Consider the following 24,804-nt stretch of genomic DNA (forward strand, 5'->3'; position numbering starts at 1 on the left):
TTTCACATCATACGCACCTACTTCTGTTTTGGGAAGTCTGTTCTCAGATTGCAATACATGCCCTTAATCAACTTATTTGCCATCTTGTGGAGTTCACTTTCACTTTCATTTACAGTAAGTGGTTTGGAATAGCGGGCGGCATGGTGGTAGCACTGTTGCCTCACAGCTAGAAGGTCGATTCCCGGAGGCGGACCGGGTGCCATTCTGTGTGGAGTTTGCATGTTCTCCCCGTGTTCGCAGGGGTTCTCTCCGGGTTCTCGGTCTTCCTCCCACGGTCCAAAATAACATGCATTAGATTGATTGGTCACTCTAAATTGCCCGTAGGTGTGAGTGTGGGTGTAAATGGTGGTTTGTCTATGTGTGGCCCTGTAATGGACTGGCGACATGTCCAGGGTGTACCGCGCCTCTCGGCCATAGCCAGCTGGTATAGGCTCCAGCCCCCTTCGACCCCAAGTACGGGATTAAGCCGAATGGAAGATGGATGGATGGATGGATGGTTTGGAATACCTTTTCTGCAAAACGGCAAATAGCAGATGCAACTTTACTTTAGGTTTCAATCTGTTTATAAATATATAAACAAGTAGATCTCTTGCCAAACCTGTGTTTGGTCAGTGAATGGAAATTATTCATCAGGAGCGTTTTGTACAGTAGTTAAGAAAAAGTTAAGACATTAATGAGTGATTTTAGCTTACATACACTGCCAAAAGTAATTCAGCTTGCAGTTTTTATTGTTGATAAATACCGAACTACTGATACATTATGAAACCTTTCGAGAGGCTGATCTTGAAGACTCTACAATGACTTGTCACACCTGCTTGTACAAACAGTGAACACAACAGGCAGTAAACTTTCCACCCCAGCAATCCCAGTACTTTAATTTGATAGTGTGTAATTTTCTTATCATCCGAATAAATAGTCATTAATACTGATTATAATTTTAATTGTTTTTGAATATTTTATATTATTTCATTTAGTGAATATAGTGAATATCTGAATATTCATTACACATAACACTTATTACAAAAACCTAATGTATGCTCATTGAAACTATACAGTATATACTGTAACTATACAGTACACTGTTTTTGAATTAAATATATTTAAAACAATGATGATCTGCTTGAAAATCCCTTTGTTTCGATGTCATATTTGGGTGATTACGTTCTCAAAGGTGCACTCAGTGGAATGATGCTTATTGGCTTGGACACTGGTCTCTCACAAGTCCACTGTGATTTAGGTACAAACAATTATCCCAGTGCACCTTCAAATAGTGATATTAAAGTAATTAATATTGTGTGCCTGTATGTGCAGGAGTACCACGAGAATGGCCCCCTCTTCTCAGAGCTCAAGTTCTACCAGAGGGCAGCCAAACCAGAGAGCAGTGAGTAGCACTACCCGTCCAGCATCCCAGCAGCTCACTGGAGCATAAGTGTGTTTGACTGATGAAGTGGCAGCAGACACAGAGACTCTTCTGCCAGCTGCACAGTAATTAATAATAAGCCAAAGCAAACAAGTACCTCAGTGGCAGTTACCACCACCACCTCAGTTTCCATGGATGTTGGCTTTTTAATGCCTTCTTTTGGAGAAGAGCAAGAGAGAAGAAGCCACTTACATGTAATGATGCCCAGGCCTCTGTTGAGCCCATGACCACCTGCCACTCTGGTCGAATGCCAGTCAGGCCAGCAGCCATCAAGCACAGAGCCAGACTTACAGCTTTGTCTTTGGCTTCTGTGTGTATGTGTTTGTGGTTATGTTTGACATCACAATTAACTAAAGTTTAAGATTTGAACTTATTTAATGTAACACTTAAAAGGGGAAAATCTGAATTCTAGTAAAAGAACTTTACTCCGCATCTATTCGATTCAATTCAATTTTAATTATATAGCACCAAATCACAACAAGGTTATCTTAAGGCACTTGAGATTTAGGTTAAGGTTTAAGACCTTACACAACTAAACCTAACAGATCCCAAATACAGCTTTTTCTATATTATTAGACTGTTCTTCCATGCTATGCAGTTTACATTTATTTTGTTAGAACGCCACTGCCTTTCCAGTTTTCGGGTCCTGTGCTTTAGGCTGCGGATCTCTGACTTATACCACAGAGCTAAACTCCTCTGATTCACTGCCTTCTTCTTTAGAGGGGCCACTGTGTCTAACATTGCATGTAGTGAAGCTGCAGCATCATCTACAAGACAGTCAACCTGTTCATAAGGATTAAGGCGACTGTTCTCCTCTCTGAAGCTACAAGACAATGAGACAAAAGATGATAGAATCATCCGCTTGAATCTGGCAACAGCGCCGTCAGATAAACATCTGCTATTGTCAGATTTTTTTCCAGCTGCTGCAAGGTCAATTAAATAATGATGATAAATAAATCAAATAATTGCCAAAGTTAATAAGAAATGGTCAGATAACAGAGGGCTTTGGGGAAGAACTATTAAATTATCAATTTCAACCACATATGTCAGGATGAGATTGAGGGTATGGTTAAAACGATGAATGGATTTATTTACATGTTGAGTAAAACTAATAGTCTATTAATGAGTTAAAATCAGTGCTGAGACAGTTACTGTCGACATCTACATAAATGTTAAATTCTACCACTAAAATTACTTTATCTGTGCTAAGAACTAAGTCAGATAAGAATTCAGAGAATTAAGTTAAGAAGTTTCAATATGGAGCAAGAGGAAGATAAACAATACAAAACACAACTGGCTTCTGAGTTTTAGAGTCTGGGTGAGAAAGGCTCAGATTGAGGCTCTCAAATGAGTTAAAAATATGTTTGGGTTTAGGAGTAATAAATAAATCTGATTTATAAATTGCTGCTACTTCTAATCAACCCAGGTTTTCCCCCAAAACTGCTCCAATTAGCCACAAAGCCCACATTATTTGCAGGGCACCACATAGACAACCAGCAGTGAAGCGATGACAGTTGGCTATACATGTCAACATCAAGGTTATTTAAAGGCACTTTAGATTTAGGTTAAGGTTTAAGACCTTACACAACTAAACTCAACAGATCCCAAATAAACCTTTTTATATTATTAGACTGTTCTTCCATGCTATGCAGTTTACATTTATTTTGTTAGAATGCGACTGCCTTTCCAGGTGAACCGTGGGCGCCTGTCTAAACCTATGTTTCTTATTAGCTGTCACCCAGTCATGATCCAGCTGTGTGGGGCCTGCTGAGGGGCTGCTAGCAGCTAAGCTAGGAGGCTCCGCACCGGCTAAAGGGCCTTGGCTAACTGGCCTGTTTTCTAAGATGCGAAGCCGAGACTCTAAGTCTAAGCACCTCGCCTCCAAACCTGCAACTAGCGCACAGTTATTACAGATACCATTACCATCACTAAAGGAGGCAGAGAATAAGCTAAACATAAAACACACCAAACACCAAACAGAGCGAGAAGAAGAACAGGGGGGAACCATACAGTGGCATCAAATAAAGGTGTCAGCCTTTACCGTTATCTCAGTCCTTACTCTGTTATCACATCATCTTAATTGCGAATGAGTGTGTGTTACGTCTGTTTGGCTTGTAGATGGCGTTTGACTCCCACGTTTGATCCTAAAACGCCTTAGTTGACTGTGTTACATAACCTCTTGTACAATGACTTTTGATGTAGTCTTGGGTGGCGTAGTGGTTAACATGGATGACTTTAATGCCTTTTCGCCCAGGTTCGGGTCTCAGTGGGAGCAGTCTTTCAATACCACCTTCTTATTTAGTGCATAGCTAAGACTGCAAAATGCTGTTCCTCTGTGGCAGATGATTATACTGTATTTAGTATATTATTATTTACAAGTTATAGCAGTTTAAAAACAAAAGTAAAGAGCTGCATGCTTAGACATATGGAGCTTTACTCGGCAGTGCACGCTCCGGCATGCGGCGTTCCATTCACAGACAATTTACTGCTGTAAATGGAATACAAGCCTGGATCTTGTAAACCTAGCATGCCTGGATTTTTCTTTCCCCCCTCATAAACCTAGAGAGCAGCCAAATGTCTGCGAAGGTATACCTGACATCCTAACTCAGGTGTGAATTGCTTCTTTCAATACGTAAAAGGGCCACCACAGGGGGGAGCTGGGAGCTTTAGTAGGGGGAGCTGACCAACTTCAATAAACCCTGTGTGAACCTCTGTTTTACTTTGCCATCCTAGAGACACATCAACACACCTGAGGTGTTTTCTTTTGGGAAATTTGTTAATAAAAAAACATTTCTACACAAATGCAAATAATAAAAGGCATGTGACCCAACCAAAAACATGCACTAAAAAAAACATGACAACAGAAAACCCTGGAAGCAGCCGATGAATAAATAACAAATAATAACACAAAGTGAGTAAATATATTTCAATTACTTACTGCTCTGATCAGAGCAAAATACCTAATTCCATCATTAGAGCCAAGGCCAGAGATCGAACCACAACCTTCTCAAGACCAGCACTCTAACAAGTGAGCTATGAAGCTATAGCCCATCCAATCTGGCTGAGCTGTTGTTGTTCATTTACATGCATTGAATAGAAGTGGATGCGCTCTCCTTTCTGTAACAGAAGCACACAGGAGCACATAAGATTCTGTGCTTCCTTCTGACAGACCTGTAACTTTTTTTAGTTTCATGTCTGTTTTTTTCCACAGTGAAACATACAATCATTTTTACAGACAGAGTCAGAACTCCAATGTGGCCCATTCCAGCGCTTGAGAGAAGCAGCTTCACTCGCTCTGTGGCTGAGCAGATTCATTTACATGCATTGAATACAAGTGGGCGTGCTCTCCTTTCTGTAACAGAAACACACAGGAACACACAAGATTTTGTGCTTCCTTCTGACAAACCTCAGACCTATTGGGCCCTATTGGGCCCCCACGGTACCAGTGTTTTTTGCTGCGTGTTTCATGTCCCCATGAGAGGACCACAGCATAGCCTGTGACAGGGCTGATGAACAAAGGCAGCTGATCAGCTACAGCAACGTACGAATCGACTGTCTTGTAGGCAGTCCTCCAAAAGTGAGTTTTAACTGCTTCGTAGGCATTAGACAGATGGAGCTTTACTCGGCAGTGCACGCTCCGGCAAGCGGCGTTCCATTTACAGACAATTTACTGCCCTAAATGGAATACAAGCAACGATCTTGTAAAACTGTACAGACTGCTTAGATTGTGTACTGTACTTATGACAAAACATTGTCAATGCATCGAAAAGGACAGCTACTGTAACTCTCTTTTCCCTGCTTCAAACAGCTGCTGCAACTAAGCAACTAATCCTGTGTGAACTGGGAAGGAGGCAGCAGCATTGACTAACAATGACTGAACAGAGATGATCCCCCCGCTAACAGGCACATTCATTTGATAATGCATTTACCTTGGTAGTTCAGTTGAAAAACACACTAAATCCTTACCGAAACTTCCCTTTAATAACATCTGTGAACTCGAGTATATACGACTATAGCTTGTTTGGTAGCATAGCTCGATTAAACGGATATAATCTAATTTTTACACATTTTCTCATTTACTTGAGCTGCTACTGTGTTAAAAAGAATTTCTCCATAATGGGATCTTCAGCTGCAGCTTATATTTTGTCATATTTGGTAGTGAATGCCTACCAATGCATGGTTTGACAGCAACTGTTGCTGTCAAGATATTGCACGTGTTTAATACTTTTATTAATATGACATGCTATTCGATATTAAAATTTAAATAAACCTTACCCCAAGACACCTGAACCAGTTGCCAAACCTACTGCCATGTATGGTTGAAGATCCAGGACTGGAGCCAGTATGTTTGATTGTGTATCAATTACAGAACACATTTAATATACAGTCAGGCAAATTATTGACAATTACACATCTCAGAATTTTATAAATAATTTCAGAACATTTTACTATTTACAGATTAATCACAGCACAACCTACTTTTGATCGGAAACAGTGCAGCACCTGTACAGATGGAGAAGTCAGCTGTTCTCCTTTACACCACTCTAGAAACTATAGAAAATAGAATAGTAGATTAATGAAATGTCCCGCATTAGATCACAATCTTCCTAAATATAAACAATATGTAGAGGTAGTTAGATTGCAAATTGCCCATAAACAGCCTAAAATATCAAAATAAGTTGAGCTGGCAACAGCTCTGACACTACTGATATCTTCGATCTTTATTATTAGTGGGAGAGCTGGCAACAGCTCGGCGTTCAACTTTCTAAACGTGTATCGTCTTAGGAGATGGGGGCTATTACTCTTCATGTTTTCAGGTTTTCATTTTTTAACGTTATTTAATGTTTTTCGTCTATGGGAATCATCGTTCAACTTTTTGTCAACTTCCCTCTTTTCATTAGCGTCTGTCATTGTCATACTTTTGCATAGAAACGTTCAACTTTCTCCTTGTAAAGCAACGTTCTCGTATCTTCTATACTTTTCAACTTGTGAGCGTTTAAATATTGTGTGTTTTTTGTTACATTTTCAGCTTTTCCATTAGTGCAGGGGTGTCAAAGTGATGCCGATGAGGGCCGCTGCCCTGCTGGTTTTCCACCTCTCCCTGCCGCAGCTCCTACTGATCACCTTGACCAGGTGTGTTCAGTCAATGACAAGCTGGAAAAGCCAACTGACACACCCGATCAAGGTAATCAGCAGAGAGAGCTGGAAAACCAGCAGGGACACCGGCCCTCGAGGACCGGAGCTTGACACATGTGCATTAGTGTGTATTGCGTGAGCTAGAGTGCGTGATGTCACAGCTAGAGTGTGAGGTCTTTCTAATGATGTGTCTGGCTATACCCTCAGACCTAATTGCTTTAATACGGCTACTTTTTTCATGTCGACGGAGTGGATCACAATTATATAACATCTAAGACGTAAGGCACATCTTACTATGTACAGGGTATCCACTGAAGTACTGAGGACACAAGACCTGTATTTATACCCTGTTACAAACCCCCACATGAGCTGTTGACTGGTCTTTGATATACATGAAAAAATGTCCCTTTACTTCCTTTAACAATGTTCCCGTGGTCACCACTGTTGGGGATATGCGAGGAGCACAAATTATAATAATTGGATTTATAGCTCCTGAGTGGAGATACCAATTATGTCTATAATTTCGATTCACAAATTTGGTTATTAGCTTAAATATATATAACTAGATGACAAATGTCTATAGTTTAATAAGTGAAACACTTAACTATTATTGATTTTATAATTATTAATTGAATTAATAATTTTTTAATTAGTAATTTACGGGGCACCACCCTGTTTCCAGGGACCAATAACCAATTTGGAATCAATTGTATTTAAGTTAGTTGAAGGGTGAACTCCGTACCATAGCCGACTCAATTCACCAGTGCTGCAAAACCATATACAAATAATCACAAACAACGACCAATTAAATTACGAACGCTTTATTAAACAATTAATATTAACTTCAGTGTCAACACTACCTTGAATAACTCAGCAAATCACAATTTAATCTTATGGTGTGTTTGTCTGGACGTACTGTATGTGTATGCGCGTTACCTGAGATAAGAGGGGTGTGTGTGCGTGTGTGTGTGAGAGAGAGAGAGAGAGGTAAGGAGAAAGAAGGAGGGCGCGCCCCCCCTTTAGGGGCGTGGTGAGGGGACACAGCTGTGCGCGTGTGCCGGTGAGCCCCTTGAATGGAGCGTGCGTGTCTGGCGCTCACAGGGAAAGAAGCGTGTAAAGGAGTGTGAAGTGGGACTAGCGTGAATAAGGCTTGCGGTCACACAAACACGTGGGGCTATATTCGGCGATATAGTCACGTGATCGCCGAAGCGTGCAATGTTTGAAACGTGCGCTTGGCGTGGTCGCAGCAGAAACAGAGCACTGCACAGTAACACAATAAAGCACTTAAGCTAGCAAAATCACAGATTACAACGCTTTAATGTGCACCTCTTAGATTCACGTAGATCTATAACAGCGTTACAGTCACGTGATCGCGGAAATACACAGTGATCAGATTGCGTGTTCAGGAAAAGAAAACACAACAACAAAACAATTACTTATCCCCTAAGAGTTCTACTCTGCTTAGACTTGCTCAGAATGCCTCTGCCTTACTGCGCAATCCTGGTGAGACGATCCGGCGTGGCGTGCGTGCTTGCGCTGTTGCGGTCCGGTCCGGTCCAGGTGTGCGTCGCGGTGATCGCGTCGTGATTAGCTGATGTGGCGGCGGGTAAGGCGGTTAAGCTGGCGGTTTCCTGCCGGATGGCTGGAAGTAAATGGGTGATCAGGCCCGTTCTCTGTGACGACGTCTCCGTTAGTTCAGTTGCTGGCTGCGGTGGAGGTTCCAGGCGTGCCGATGCAGAGGGAAGCTCCAGGTGGACGGAGAGAAGAAAGGTCTGCAAAGGGAACAAGGGGAAAGGGAGCGGGACGAGGTCGTAGAGTAGAAGGGGAAAATGGGACAGGGTTGGAGAGAACAAGGGACAAGTCTTCGGTCACGGCGACTTTTATAACCGTGTTTTTGGTCACGCCCGTCCTATTGTTTGGTCCAATCAGGATGGCTGACGTCCAAGTTTCTCCGCCGTTTGTCGCTGGTGTCAGCGGGAGTTGGATGTCAGCGGGGGAGCCAGGTATGGGTCCCCAGCCTGGCGCCTGGTTTTGGCGCTGAGATTTGAAATCTCTTTGTTCTCACTCACTACTATCAGGATGAGGACTTTACATGCAGGCCGCAGTGCCTCCTTTGTTTGAGCACGTGAGACCTTAATAATAATTCTGTTAATAACAGATTATACAGATGAGGTCCCCCAACACCTCATTGAAACCCCCAGCATTTGATAACGAAATGCTTGATGACCCCCCAGGAACAACCCTTAGCCAGAGGCACAGCATCTCATGACAAACACAAAATTTTCCACAGTACAGACAAAAGCTCGGTTCCACGAGCCAACCCTTAGCAACAGTCCTTTCACCAACCAGAGCAGACATGTATTATTGGGATTATTATTTTTTCGATCTAATTAATCTTCCTAATCAAATTAGTGATTTAACAAATAGAAGATTTTTTTTCAACCAATTAAAATGTTTCAGCCAAATTAAAAATAAAAGTTCCAATCTTTTTGTTTTTTCCAAATCAAATCAATGACACAAATAAATCTCTCTTACCGGGCTGAGCCAAGATTTAAGTTTGAATTAGAGTTTCTCATCAGAGGCGATCCAGAGGGGTGAGCAGTCCTCCCAACTCTGAATGTCCAGAGAGTCTTTGGAGGCTGAGCGACCCTAGTCCTCAGGAATATCGTCCCTGGTCACACCGTCCAGACCTGCAGTGGATCCTGTTCGTGGATGCCAAAACTGTGGTGGAAATTTTCCATAAAGAGGCAGATGAGAGAGTTGTTTTTTGTGAGATTTATTATTAATATAGAGGAAAATAAAAATAATGGGGAAAGCACATCGAAAACATGGATGTTGATATCGCACAGCAACAAACCAAAAACCAGCTGGGGAGATCAGTGCATACACCAAGAAAGTGTGATGCAAAGAGCCCACAATCCTCAAGTTGTCCCTGCCTTTTAACCTCTTTCTCTGGCTCTGGTGGAATGTCTCCCTGCACCAATAGAATTGTTTGTTTCACCTTATCTCGCCGTGAGTAAGAATGTTTACATTCTCACATCTGCATCATGGTGTCTTGTTATCAAAAGGAAGGAACACAAAGCTTGGAAGACAAGATGCATCCGGTTTTAAAGCCTTGGGTCTGGTGGGGAGTCAGATAGGATGGAGCCAGAGACCGGGTTTAAAAGACAAACACATATCGTTAACTATTAGTCAGTCAAATGGAACATCAGATGTTTAAACTTGATGTACGACAGGGCACAAGAAATTAGTTGTTTGTGTAAGAATGTTCAGTATTGCACCTAACCAGCACATGACAACATGTTGGATAGGAAAAAGTTCAAAAGCTTATTAGACACTGTGTAAACTTTAGGCTCTAGATAGACCCATTTACTTTTCAAGCTGTGTGCAACAATTTTGTATCTCAAGTACAAAAATCAAGCATTAACATTATAGAAATAATAGTTGGAATACAATAATAGTAAAAAACTAAAATAAATTAACAACAATAATAATAGTAATACAAAAACACTTTTAATTACGAAAATAAGGTATTGTAATGGGCATGTTGGGCATGGATCTCATGTGCTGGGCATTAACCAGCATGTAGATGTATAATCAAACGTACAAAAATTCTATAGATGCAAATTTTATACATCCACCATAAACATCAATGCCGGCCCACATGTGCCTGCCAAAGGACCATTTCCCACCAAACTAAAGCGACATGATTGCTACTGATCGAACAAAACACACATACGAACAGACGATCACGCTAGAACACAGACATCAAAGGCAAACCTTTTAATTCTGAGCAGTGAATTAAAAACTTAAATGTGCATCCATCCATTTTCCAAGCCGCTGAATCCCATATGCGGGGTCGCAGGGGTGCTGGAGCCTAACCAAGCTGGCTATTGGCGAGAGGCGGGTCGCCAGTCCATCGCAGGGCAACACAGAGACATACAACCATTCACACACACACTCACACCTACGAGCAATGGAGAGAAGCCAACCAACCTAATGCACGTCTTTGTACTGTGGGAGGAAGCCAGAGAACCCGGAGAGAACCCATGCAAACACAGGGAGAATGTGCAAACAGTAAATCTCTTAATGTTTTATAGTTTTGTGATCCTACCGTCATGTATGGTTCTGATTTGTCTTCGTCTTCTTGTGTAACTCACTGTTCATGCTCGTGCTAGAAACAGGGTGGTGCCTGACACTGCTCGCAGCTTAGAGGGTCAAATGAGCCGCTGTTCGCTTTTCAAATCAACAACACACCACATACACCACGCCGGCTTTTCCCACTCGCTCCCAAACATGAGCAGTCAGTCAGATTTCGGTCACCACAGTGCACATGTCTGATGTTGCTCATAGTGGTCCAAGGGATCGCTGAGGGGGTTTGTGTGTTTGCTCAGACACATGAAAAATTAGAGGGAACATTGGTGCCTGGTAATTAATTTATAATATTTTAACCTTTAAATCCTTTAAATTAAATAAAAAATCTACCAATTTAAGCAATTGATATTATTATCAATGATATTGCATTGTTTCTGTCCCAAAAACATTCCATCCTGCTTGTCTCGACGACTACAGGCCAGTAGCCCTGACCTCAATAGTGCTGAAATGCTTTGAGAGATTGGTAAGAGACTTCATTGTTTCATCACTAGCAAACACACTGGACATACTACAGTTTGCGTATCATCCAAACTGCTCACCGGACGATGCTATTTCTCACCTCCTTCACACGTCACTCACCCAGACAATAGAAAGAGGAACTTTGTGAAAATGCCCTTTGTTCACTACAGTTTTAACTGCATTTAACAGCATTTAACACCATAATTCCCTCCACAATCACCACTAAGCTAGAGCATCTGGGGCTCAACACATCCCTTTGTCAGCGGATCTCCGATTTTCTAACTGGCAGACCACAGTCAGTAAGGATAGGCAGACATGTCTCAACCTCCGCTGAACGCGTCATCCGCACAAAGCTACCTGACCTGAACTGCATACAATATACAACATGTAGTGCTGGAACAAAGCCAAGAAGATCAAGGGTCACAGCCACCCCAACAATATACTGTTCTCTCTGCTGCCCTCAGGAAGGCAGTTTCGCTCGTTGAAGGCCAGCAAGTACTCTAAACCAGAACTCCACAAGACCTTTAACAATACACATCTGCTATTTACACAACAAAGCACACAGTATACCTGTATATGTTGCACATTGTACATTGTCTTATTGCACTTTAGATCATATACATTCCATAAAGTTTACATCAGAATTAATTTTGTACTTTAAACTTTGAAGTTTGTTATTTTACTTAATTATTGATCTCTCCACTCTTACCTTATCTTTATCTTTGTAAATGAAAGTTGTCTAAGCATTTCACTGTACATCGTACTGTGTATGGTTGTGTTTTTGAAAATAAAAAAAATAATTCAAATTTTTCGAATCTTTTTTCCCCAACAGGCATAAACCTGTTTACTTTACAAAATATTAGAAAATGTATTCATACATGTTCCAATCTTGTTCCAGTGCAAAAATGGAAGAGACGCAGGAGAATGGACTTCCTGGGCATCCCAACCTACTGGGGATCAGGACTTGCTGAATGCAATGATCTCAGGTGGTGGGCTTAGCGGTTAAAGTTACAAAGTAACATTAACTTTTTGTGTTTTTCGGATGAATTAGCCTAAAACCGCTGCGTGATGAGTGGGATTTCTGTAGGCGGCCTGCATGAAGTGTAATCACCCACTCTGATGTACAGTAGTTAAAGGAAAACATTGATTTTCAATGGGGGCGGACCAAAACGACCTTGAGTAGTATGTAAGAATGAAGGGACACTCAGATTCCTCCATATTATCTATGCAGTGAAATTATCATTCATTCCTCTGCAAAAGTCTTCTGGCACATCTCAAAAGACTTTTTGCCTCGAGCTCACAGACTACAACTAGTGCTTTCTGGTTTCCTCTGTACCTGCCCCAGCAGTGGTCAGGCTTAGAGGGGGTGGAGCCAGCCTGCTGGAGATTCTTTTTAAGTCGTTTAGCAGCTTTTTATTTTGAATCAAAGCAGACATTTTTTATCTACTGTTTGTGGCTGGAAAAACAAGACAGAGTTGCAGCCAGCCAAGCTAATGCACAGGGTAATGTTAGCAACATAAGCTAGCGCTATTCCTGAGAGTCTAAAACACAGGCAGCAGCTCATAACTGTATTCAAACTTTACAGCACAAACTAAAAATATAAACGGTCGAATATATTACTTACTCAGTGCTCATTTCACAGTTCTCTCCCGGCTGTTTTTTCCTGGTTTGTCCTTGGCATTCTGAAGCTAGCTTGGACTGCTGCTTAGTTTACAAGCAGTACAAAACTGATGAAGATGATTTTGCCTACAAAATGAAGTAGTAATATTAAATTAGTTGCTGGCAGCCACTCAGAGCTAATATACAAGCTAGCGTTAACTAACATAAGCTACCGCTACTTCCGATGGTCTAAAACACCATAAACAGCAGCTCGTAACTATACTCAAATTTTACAGTGCAAGATAAAAGAATAAAAAGTTGATCATATTACTTATATTTTACTTAGTGCTCATTTGACCCTTTTTTTTTTGGTCTTTCCAGCAGTGCAGAGACACGAGGCTTCCGGCCTTTGGCTCTGCCCGACACCGACTCTGGGCTCTCTCTCTCTCTTCTTTACTCTGCTGTACTCTGGCTCATACAACTAACCACAAATATCAGAATTTGCTGAAGTACTTGCTCTCTTCTAAATAACCTACAACAGGACCTCCGGTTATTGAATATTAGTGCTGTAGGTGCGGGGGAAAACAATGATGGCATGAGCAGTTGTGCTCTAGCAGGCTGGCTCCGCCCCCCTCTCAGCCCGACCGTTGCTGGGGCAGGCACAGAGGAAAATAAGAAGCACTAGTTGTAGTTTTTTGAGCCCACGCAAAACATCTGCTGAGGCATCTTATAGGAGGAATACATGATAACTTATGGAGCAATCTGAGTGTTCCTTCTTAAATGTTACCTGAGGTAGTTTTAGTCAACCCTTATTGAAAATCGGTGAAGTTTTCCTTTAATGTGTAGCTGCCTTGTTAATGCTCCCTAAGCACCTCCTGAGAGGTGTGTTGCATCGTCTGATCTGTTTAGGCAGATAAAGCTGCTACTGTATGTCTGATGGGGTTGCTTGGATTTCACTTTTTTTTGTGTTGCCAATATTTATTTGACCCACTGGACTGGATGGCAGTTTCTAATCTTACTAAACTCCATGTGAATTCAAAGAATGAGCAGATTGAGTGGTATTTACAGAAGATGACGTCAGATCTTTTCCTCTCTCATTCAGGTATCGTTTTATGGTTTTGGACCGACTGGGTAGTGACCTTCAGAAAGTGTTTGACTCTAATGAAGGTCGATTAAAAAAGACCACCGTGCTCCATCTTGGCCAAGTACTGGTGAGACTCACATCAAACCATAATCTTTTCTATGTTAATTGACATTGTTTAATTGCGTATGCTAGCATCAAACTTTTATCATGTGCAGAACAGACCTCTGAATAAACCTCTTTCTTTATGTATGTACATACTTTCAGCTGGATGTTCTGGAGTATATTCATGAACATGGGTATGTCCATGCAGATATCAAGGCTGCCAACCTCTTACTGGGTTATACAGACAATAAAAAGGTTAGTCATCTATTGATCTATTCTACTTATCAATTCATTATCCCATTGTTTAATATTAATATCAGCTCTGATACAATTTCTAGATCTACCTAGCAGACTATGGGCTTTCCTACAGATACTCTCCAGATGGAGTGCACAAAGAATACAAAGAAAACCCAAAGAAGGCCCATAATGGAACAATTGAATACACCAGCATTGATGCCCACAAAGGAGTTGGTAAGCTTAGGACATTATGGACGAGTTTGTCTGAATATTTTTGGTGGTAGCCACCACAGCCAGTCATCTATTTTTCCACCAGGAAATGCGCAAGTTCAGCGATTTTTAAATGTTAAATGTTAAAATAATTGAAATTATAGAGGAAATGTACATTTGATAGCATAACACAGATCAGTGGACAGACACTAATTTCTGTTTTATGTTATTGTAGTCATATCATATTTAACTAAGCAATGGAATAGAGAAGATAAGAAAATAGAAGACATGTGCAGCCCATGAATAATGGGTACAAGCCTGATCGACCAACTAAGACAGACGAGGAATTTCGAATCAGTGCACATAGGCTAAGTTTTTAGTGAATGTTCTAATATTTCCTCCCCGATTCTGTCACAGCGCACCTACTATGTTATCTGTGACCAAATGTGGCAGTCTGTTACTGTAGCAAATATATATTACAAATATATATTTAACGTGGAGATAGCAATAGCAGTGAACCTGCTATTGGTGTTAGCTGTGTGCAGATACTCGGTGTGATATTTTTACAGAATTTGTATTAAGCATACTCTGTGTTATGCCCTTTAAATTTGTCATTACATGTAGACTTTACTCTGCTCTGGCCACCTTAGCTGATATTGGGAACACATTAACTGGCAAATTGCCTACATGCTCTCTCTCCTCATTGACCATTGATTTTCCATTTGCAGCTCCTGCTAAATTCTCCAGAATCGTCTCTGTTGAACAATTCTCTAATTATCTGAAGTCATATCCTGCGTTGTGTAGTCATCCTCCATTAATTAAAGGCTTTAATGTTTGATTATATGAAGGCAAAAGTCACAGATAACCCCTATAAGCCCCAGCCTGACGAACTCCCCTACCCACCAGCTCCACGTAGTGAGTTAGCATGAGTCAGAGTAATGGCCACAGCAGTGTTTCTATCAGCATGATCAATAAGGGGACGGAATTGGTCTGGTCAGCACTTCCTTTTAAAAGGAAATCTTGTCAGTTTTAATATTAGAAAGGAGCAGGTGAGCTATAAACATTTTGACATATGTCTGTCTATAAAAAAGTATATTATCAGTGGTGAAAGGGAACTAACAACTCTCCACTAACTGCTCCCATTGGAGAAAGTAGGTTGCTGAAAGCCAAAGAGAGGTACTGTACAGTGGTAGCACTTATTAGTGTCAAGCTCTACTCATGTAATTGCCACTTTTGCCACACACAAGTCTCATCTTTGCCAAAAAAAAGCATGTGCTACATCATAATGACCTATAGCTGCCGATCATCATGAGATTGTCATGATGTCTAAAAGGGAAAGGACAAGTGTGTGGACCTTTTGGGATTTCATGATTTTCTGCAATAATTTGCCACAAGATATGATAATTTAGGTCAGTAATATTGACAAATGTATTGTGCCTAATTGTAGCATAATAGCAATTCTAATGTTTTATATCTTTATTGAGAACAAAAAGTAAATGACCCCTGGAGTTAAAACCCATTTAGAGTTGTGTCTTCACAAGCCCTAGGCCTATTTTCTGGGAAAATAAGTGTAAGGGAAATTGTGAATTATCTTTGTAAATCATTATTAAAAAAGACACAGTCAGTTGAGATCATCTTCTGGATTTTACTTACAAGGAGTCAGCAGTAAGTAGCTAGGCAACTTCCTCTCACTGAAGAAAAGAAAAGTGTACAGCTCATAATGTAGTTATATTTATTATTATTATATTTTCACCCGGGAGGTGCAAAGTCACACAATACATGGGAAAAGATTTCTTGCACCAAGCACATCAGATAAAGATGGTGCAGTGCTGTACACACACAAACAGTTTCCTTGCAAAGCAGAAGGGAGAAAACTTCTGAGGAAAACCAAGGTCACCGCTAACAAAGCTACAGCATATCAACAAAATAAATCCCAATGATTATCCCAATGATCCCAATGATTTCAATGATTAAAATCTAGTATTTTCCAACATTTTCCTCCTGTTTAACATCGAAACTTTTGCTAAACAATCATGTACGCATCAGAACAGCATAACTTTTTTCGATTTCAATGCAGTAGTCATAAAACATGGAATAAATGTTGTAACATCGTAGGCAGGATCAAAACCACAGAAGCATAATATTTACAGCTTAATGTGTATTTCTGTCACCATTGTCAAGGTTTTTTTACAGTTACCAAATTTCAAAGGTGTATAGTGTAATTGCCGAACGTGCATGAATACACACACTCTGAGAAGTCTTTGATTCACCAGCCTGATGATCATGGCCCCCAAGCAAGGAATTACACACAACACAATCAGCATCAGAACCAAGAGGATCAGTAGAACCGGTCCAAAAATCTTCATCAGAATGTCAGTCCATGTGCTAGACCTAAACCAATCAAACAAGGATTTATCTTTCACTACGTCAGCTGCCTTCACATTACTTCAGGTTGAGCTCTCGCTTCCGTAGCTGTCCCTTGGAAGTCGTCTGCTGGGGTGTCATCACGTAGGAGCTATCTGAAACATAAACAGGAGCACAACAACCTACCAACGACGACCAATTGGGTGGAAGATGCACATAGATTGTGTGCCCACAGACAAAGTTGATATCAGACCATGGGAAAGTCCCATTAAATTAGGACCATTAAAATAAAAGACACACAGAACTAGTAAAGTTATGAGTATTCTGTCTGGATTAGTTAGTGTGTGTGTGTATTAGAGTTACTGTGATACTGATCAGGAGGTCTCTCCTCATTCCCGATGAAGTTAGGGAGTGGCTTAGCATCAATCAACAGCACAAGGGCAGTTAGTACAACTCCAGTGGCTGGACAGTGTCCCCTCATATCTCCGTATCTCCTTATTAGAATGTCCCCTCAGTGCTTTCACCTCCCTCCTCAACGTCATCTACACTGGCACTGGAACCCATCTGGCTTCTCGCCGTCAGTTTGCAGAATCATTCTGTAGACAGTCAGCTGGTCTGTGTCCTTAAGCCTTGCAGTATGGGTTCCTCTCTACCACACCTAAACATGTTGCTGCTGATTGTTGATTTGTTCTATGGTGGGCTGTGAGCACAGTGTGGGCTGTCCAGTTCAGAGCTATTCTCTTTCAGCCCGTCATTGAACTGTATTCCCCTTTTGTTGTGGTTGCCAATCATAAACTCTGTTAACAACCATATTTGCAGTTTGTTTTTTCTGCCAAATATGGTTAGGGTAATTTGTGTGTAATCATGCTTCCTCATCATCAATGTCACTTTCACTTTTCTTTCTACTATGACCAGTTAGTCATGGCTCTCTCTGTTCTTATCTTATCACAGTCACGCGCCCATGTCTTGCTTTCCCGCATTGCCAGCACACATTGTCATTTCTACCTCCTCTCCCCCTAAATGGTCGTCCACCGCGTCCTCTAAACCTTTTTCTGTCACTTCCTCTCTGTCTTCTGTTATCTTGCCAATAGCATTCTTCACTGTCAAACATTGTCCCATTTGCTTCATTCCTTAGCATCCCTATTCTGTGACAATTCAGAGTGGAGCCCAGGACGCAGAGTCGCAGTCTTAAACGCATCTCTGCATGTTCTCTACAGCCGCCACCCACTCTTAGTCTTAGTTATCGCAACAAGACTGTGTCCGACCACCTACACTGTCACCTACACAAGTCACAAACAAATCAAAGAGAAGTGACTCACCAGAGTCAACTATCATATTTCTAGAATTACAGGTTGAGGTGGAGGAGTAGCAGCAATTTATAACTCAGACTTATTATTTACTCCTAGACGTAAACATAGTTATACTCGTACTGTAACTCATTTGAGAGCCTCACTCTGGGCCTCACCTATAGGTGGAGGAGTAGCGACAAGTTATAACTCAGATTTATTATTAACTCACTCTGAGCCTTTCTCACCCAAACTTTAAAACTCAGAAGTCAGTTTGTGTTGTATTGTTTATCATCCTTCTGCTCCATATTCAGACTTCTTAACTGAATTCTCTGAAATCTGCGTTCTAGTTCTTAGCACAGATAAAGTCATTGTAGTGGGAGACTTTAACATTCATGTAGACGTTGACAGTAACTGTCTCAGCATTGCTTTTAACTCATTAATAGACACCATTGGTTTTACACAGCATGTATATGAACCCATAATAATTTAATAGTTCTTTCCCAAAGACCATTTTGTATTAAATTTTGATTTTACCAGAGGAGAACAGTCACCTTAAACCTTATGAACAGGTTGATTGTCTTCTAGATGATGCTGCAGCTTCTCTATGTACAATGTTGGACACAGTGGCTCCTCTGAAGAAGAAGGCAGTGAATTAGAGGAGGTTAGCTCCATGGTATAACTCTCTGAGATCTGCAGCCTTAAGCACAGGACCCGTCAACTAGAAAGGCAGTGGTGTTCCAACAAAATAAATGTAAACTGCATTGTATGGAAGGACAGTCTAATAATATATAAAAAAAGCACTTTGTGCTGCTAGAAAAAACATATTATTCCCCCTTAAATGAGTAAAACAAAAACAACCCCAGGTTTCTTTACAGCACTGTAGCCAGGGTGACTAAAAGTCATAGCTGTGTTGAGCCTACTGTCCCCTTAAATCTCAGCAGCAATGTATTTATGAACTAATTTACTAAAAAAAAGTATCACTATTAGGGGAGACATTCATCAGCGACCTTCTCCAAACGACAGAAATCACTGTCTAGATCCAACAACTTTAATAAATTAATAATTAGTCCTCTGTCTTACTTAGAGAGCTTTCCCCCCATAACTCATACGGGGGGATAATTAACTCTTCCAAGTCCTCAACTTGTCTTTTAGACCCACTCCCAACTAGATTACTCAAAAAAGTTCTACCTTTAGTCAGCTCTGCCATATTAAATCAAATCAACCAATCTTTACATATAGGCTATGTACCACAGGTTTTAAGGTGGCTGTGTTTTTTTGAAAAAACCTACCCTGGACCAACCCTGGAGATCTAGCTAACTATAGGCCCATTTCAAATGTAACCTTTATTTCTAAAATTCTTGAAAAAATCGTGGCTAAACAATTATCTGACCACCTGAGTAGGAATACCTGTACAAAGATTTTCAGTCAGGATTTAGAAAACATTATATCACAAAAACAGTTCTCACTTTCTCACTTTTTGTTCTCCTCAATTAAGGGGGAATAATATGTTTTTTCTAGCAGCATAAAGTGCTTTTTTATATATTATTAGACTGCCCTTCCATACAATGCAGTTTACATTCATTTTGTTGGAACACTACTGCCTTTCTACACTGCTGAAAAGAAACCTGGGGTTGTTTTTGTTGTTTTCAATTAGGGAGGAATGATATGTTTTCTTAGCAGCACAAAGTGCTTTTTTTTGCAATGCAGTTTACATTTATTTTGTAAGAACGTCACTGCCTTTCTAGTTGTCGGGTCCTGTCTTTTAGGCTGCGGATCTCTTAGTTATACCATGGAGCTAACCTCCTCTGATTCACTGCCGCCTTCTTCAAAGGAGCCACTGTGTCTAACATTGTACATAGAGCAGCTGCGTCATCATTTACAAGGCAATCAACCTGTTCATAAGGATTTAGGTGATTGTTCTTTGTGTAGCTACAAGACAATGAGGCAAAAGATGATGGAATCATCTACATGAATCTGGCAACAGCGTTGTTAGATAAACATCTGCTATAGTATAATTTCTTTCCAGCTTCTGCTTTCCTTGCAGAGCAGAAGGGAGAAAACCCCTCTGAGCACATTGCAGTCACAGCAAACGAGGCTACAGCAAATCAGCAAAATAAATCTCAACAATGTTTCAATGATTAAAATGCAGTATTTTTCCAACAATAAGTTTGAAGGTATTAGTTGCTAGTGCCACTTTGACACTCGAAACAACATGCTTATGTGAGCTAGGACTCACGTAAATAGCTTAAGAGGGCCTACTGTATATTATAAAATTGTTGATTTGCATAAATTTGGAATGGGTCACAAAGTGTTTTTAAAATGTCATTTTCATCATGAAATTCATCAGTCTGCAGTTAGACAAATAATCTACAAATATAGAGACCTTGGCGCTGTGGCTGGTCTATGAATGCGCGGAAGAATATATTCCACAGCATTATTTATATTGTTTTAAAAGGACTCTAATTTAAAAACAGATTCTCAGATTCTAGTTTCCGAACCTTTAGATTACACTTTATAACAAAGTAGTGCAGAAACACAACATGATAACATAACACATCGACATTGGTTGCTGCTCAAAACCAGACCCTGAAGATTCAAACTGATTTTAACTTAATTGCCCTTCTTTTACCTGATGACACAACTAGCCACTAGGATGTTGACAGGTTGCCATTGAGACATTGGCCAAGCCAAACTAGCAGTTGGCATGCCTTTGAACACAGAGCTAGATGGTGTAAATACCAGTATTCAGTAGGCCTCCAGTGGACAAAAGACCATATTTAAGCAACAAGACCGTAAAGCAGAAGGGTGAAAAGTGTGGGAATCTGAATAACAATAGGAACTATTTAACAGCAACCCTATCACTGCTCACCTCCTTGTCTAGAACATGTAAAAAACACAAAGGGCTGTGCTTGCACCTCTGTGCGTGCTCTGGGCACGCACAGAGGTGTAGTTGTTGATCTTTTTAATTGTTAATCTATTCTGTTGCTCTGGGAATTGCAACACTTATATCCAGTGTCAGTATCACATGTATTTTCCTTCCTTATTCTCCTTTCAATAGCAATAAAGAGCTATGTAATTATTTATAACAATAAAAAGCCACTCTGTAATGCTGACCTAAACACGCGTTCAGGTTTGAAAACTGACCTATAAAAACATCAGTCAGCACCAGTTTTTCTGGTTCAACAGGATTTGCCTCCCATCAAATGCTGCAGTTATGGCAGTATTGTTATTTTTACCACTTTCCCTAGCCTAATGCTGCAATCAAACTACTGTACACGATATGTTTGCTTTTTCACTCATGATTGACCATACGCATAATCGTAATGTTGTAAGTTTTCATATTTTGATGCCGATGTATAATTGCATCATGCATCAATCCAGAAACAATTTGGGGAAATTGACAATTGGCAAGTCCACATCAGATCCATTAAAGGCCCATGGAACAAATATAGCAGCATATGAAGTGGTCAAGCAGACTGTACTGTTGACAAGTAGCCAATGTAGGCCAGGTCGCTGATGGTCCTAATATTTGATGATGTCTGTTGGTGAGTACATGGCAATTTAACAGCCCAGATTCAGCTTTGGGTCATATAAACCATTGTGACATTGTGGTATCAAGAATTTACATGCAGATGTAAAGTAATTTATAATAGGAGTAATATGACTGTCTTCTTTCAGATGTCCTCAGCAAACATGACTAATCTTTAGAACCATTCCATACTGTCTTTATAGAAAGAAATATACTGTCTATATTTCATGACCCACAAGTATGTTGGTGTGTAATCAGATTACCAGCTTTTGATTTCATGTAATCTGGTCCTGTGTGGGAGGACCATTCTTTCTCTAGGAGCCAAACTTCTGGCTGGGGAGAATCAATTCTGGCTGTAGTTCAGGGAGGGGATTTCTTCCCTCTGATGGTGCCAGTCGATTTCTCTGGAGTTGTGTAGTGGCTGTTACAGTATTGAACTCCCCCATGCTCGACTCCTTTGGATGGACTTGGTTCACATGTATTGATATACCTCACACATGAATGCAGACTCATGCAATTACATATATACAGAGAAAGGTGCATCTAATGCATTATATGCATATGCATTCGATTTTTGACTGAACGTAGAATTTATTAATTGGAAATCAAACTGGCATTATTATACAATTATGTACTGTACTGTACATAAAGCAAAACCAAAGGAACACTCCTCTTAGCTTTGAACTTTGCACACCAGCAAAATTCTTAGCAGTTTTCTTGTACATCAGTAATATTTCTAGAACCCTATAACTTGTCAATAACATAACATAACATTTCACAAGAACAAATTATGACACAGGTTGAAAAGATGGGCATATTTTCTTTTCTTCTGTGCATACACCACAAAGGTGTGATGCAATGAGACCAAAATCTTCAGGTTGTCTCTGCCTCTTAACCCCTTTCCCTGACCCCGGTGCAATGTCTCTCTGGACCAATCGATTTGTTTGTGCCACCTTTTCTCGCCGTGAGTGGGAATGGTTACATCCAAATAGAGTCATATAGAAGGGAGCCAGAGACAAGGGTGTAAAATATGTAAAATACAGACACATATTTATAAACTATTAGTCAGTCAAACAGAACATCAGATGTTCAAACTTGATGTATGATAGGGCGCAGAAGATTAGTTGTTTTTTCACCCACTGTGTGTAGCATTAATTTACAGTTTTCAAATTTGAAAATTATAAAATCTTTGATCAATCAAGCATCAGCACAATATGGCTATTGTAATGAAATTCTTTTCAAGTGACTTTCTGGAATAGTTGTTTTTCACAGACAGTTTTTCTTGTATTAAAATGTGAAACAGTGTACAGTGTTCCTTTTTAGAAATACAGTACTACTTTTTTATTTTTATACTACTATATTGTATATATTAGTAAATACAACATTTCTTTCCTTAGCTTTGTCCCCTGATGAGTAACCACTAGACTTAGGGTATTTTTACTTGTTTGTCCATGAAAGAGAAAGTGGTCACAGAATCATATTTTCTAGAATTGGCCATAATCAGTAGAGTGCAGTAAAATGGTTACCTGTATTAATCTAAAAACTAAAAAACAAACAAACATACATTTACAATGATGTAACAAATAATTTTTACCACATTTTATTCTCTCTATATAACTGTAGACCCATCTCGACGAGGTGACCTTCAAATACTGGGGTTTTGTCTTCTTCACTGGTTGTGTGGGTCTCTACCTTGGGACACTTCATTAGAAGATCCATCACAAGTCCAGGAAGTCAAAGGCAGGTAAGCATTCACTTAACAATTCCCATGTTGTCCTATCCTGATTTACTGGATGTGGATATCTGACCATATCTAGAGTGAGGAACAGAAGTATTTGAAACCCTGCGATTTTGCAAGTTCTCCCACTTAGAAATCTTTGCGGGGTCAAAGAGCTGTCAAAAGATACCCTCATAGGGTAATACTGATAGGAAAGGTGAAGAATCAGCCTAGAACTTCAAGGGAGGAGCTGGTCAATGATATGAAGAGAGCTGGGACAACAGTTTCAAAGGTCACTGTCGTTAGAACACTGCGCTGTCATGGTTTCAAATCATGCACAGGTTCTCCTGCTCAAGTCATCACATGTCCAGGCCCGTCTGAAATTTGCCAAAGACCATCTGGATGATCCAGAAGAGGCATGGGGGAAAGTCATGTGGTCAGATAAGACCAAATTAGAACTTTTGGTCTAAACTTCACTCGTCATGTTTGGAGGAAAAAAAGAGATGTGTTGCATCCCAAGAACACCATCTGTACTGTGAAGCATGGGGGTTGTAACATCATGCTTTTTGGGGTTGACTTTCTGCCAAGGGGATAGGACGTCTGCACTGTACTAAGGAAAGGATGAATGAGGCCATTTATTGTGAAATTCTGAACAACAACCTCCTGCCTTCAGTCAGAGCATTGAAGATGGGTCGTGGCTGGGTCTGCCAACATGACAATGACCCGGAGCACACAGCCAGGATAACCAAGAAGTGGCTTTGTAGGAAGCATATCAAGGTTCTGGAGTGGCCTAGCCAGTCTCCAAACCTCAATCCAATTGAACATCTTTGGAGGGAGCTTAAACTCCATATTGCTCAGCGGCAGCCCTGAAACCTGACTGAAGGAGATCTGTGTTCTGTACAGAATATTAACACTGATTTTCTCAGGCGTTCAAATACTTATCTTCCACAGTGCAAGACAAATAAGTTCTTTAAAAGTCATACAATGTGATTTCCTGAAACTTTTTTATCCTGTCTCTCACAGTGGGAATGCACCTACAATGTGAATTTTAGATGATTCCATGTTTTTTAAGTGGTAGAACAAAATTGCAGGGTGTTCAAATACTTCTGTTCCTCTATCTATCTATCTATCTATCTATCTATCTATCTATCTATCTATCTATCTATCTATCTATCTATCTATCTATCTATCTATCTATCTATCTATCTATCTATCTAAAAAAGTGTCTGCCTCAGCTGTGATTTGTTTTCACTTGCCCTATGTTATCACCTCATTTTCACCACGTAACAGGGTGTGTTACGTCCTTTTGGCCTGTAGATGGTGATTAACTCCCACTTTTGGTCCTAAAACACCATGGTTGACTGTGTTATATAGTCTCTTGTAGAATGTCTGCTAATCAAGTCTTGGGTGGTGTAGTGGTTAGGACTTGTGGCTTCAAAGCTTTTTGTCCCAGATTCAAAGCTCAGTGGGAGCAGTCTTTTGATTTTAATAAAAAACAGCGTC

At 40.4% G+C, this 24,804-nt stretch overlaps 1 protein-coding gene across 4 annotated transcripts in view; it reads left to right on the forward strand.

Moving 5' to 3' along the window:
- Positions 1 to 24,804, forward strand: part of LOC114870406 (serine/threonine-protein kinase VRK1-like) — a 43,537-nt gene that overhangs the window by 1,127 nt on the left and 17,606 nt on the right. For 2 of the 4 annotated variants that reach the window (XM_029174944.3, XM_029174940.3), the window contains exons 4-9: positions 1,312 to 1,381; positions 12,069 to 12,156; positions 13,872 to 13,980; positions 14,118 to 14,210; positions 14,294 to 14,426; positions 23,208 to 23,328. In XM_029174944.3, the coding sequence (XP_029030777.1) occupies positions 1,312 to 1,381; positions 12,069 to 12,156; positions 13,872 to 13,980; positions 14,118 to 14,210; positions 14,294 to 14,426; positions 23,208 to 23,328 (614 nt within the window). The remainder of the gene's footprint in view (positions 1 to 1,311; positions 1,382 to 12,068; positions 12,157 to 13,871; positions 13,981 to 14,117; positions 14,211 to 14,293; positions 14,427 to 23,207; positions 23,329 to 24,804) is intronic. The other 2 variants (XM_041073951.2, XM_041073950.2) reach the window with 2 other exon arrangements.

This window comes from Betta splendens, chromosome 15 (genome assembly GCF_900634795.4).
Source record: "Betta splendens chromosome 15, fBetSpl5.4, whole genome shotgun sequence".
NCBI classification, from domain to species: domain Eukaryota; kingdom Metazoa; phylum Chordata; class Actinopteri; order Anabantiformes; family Osphronemidae; genus Betta; species Betta splendens.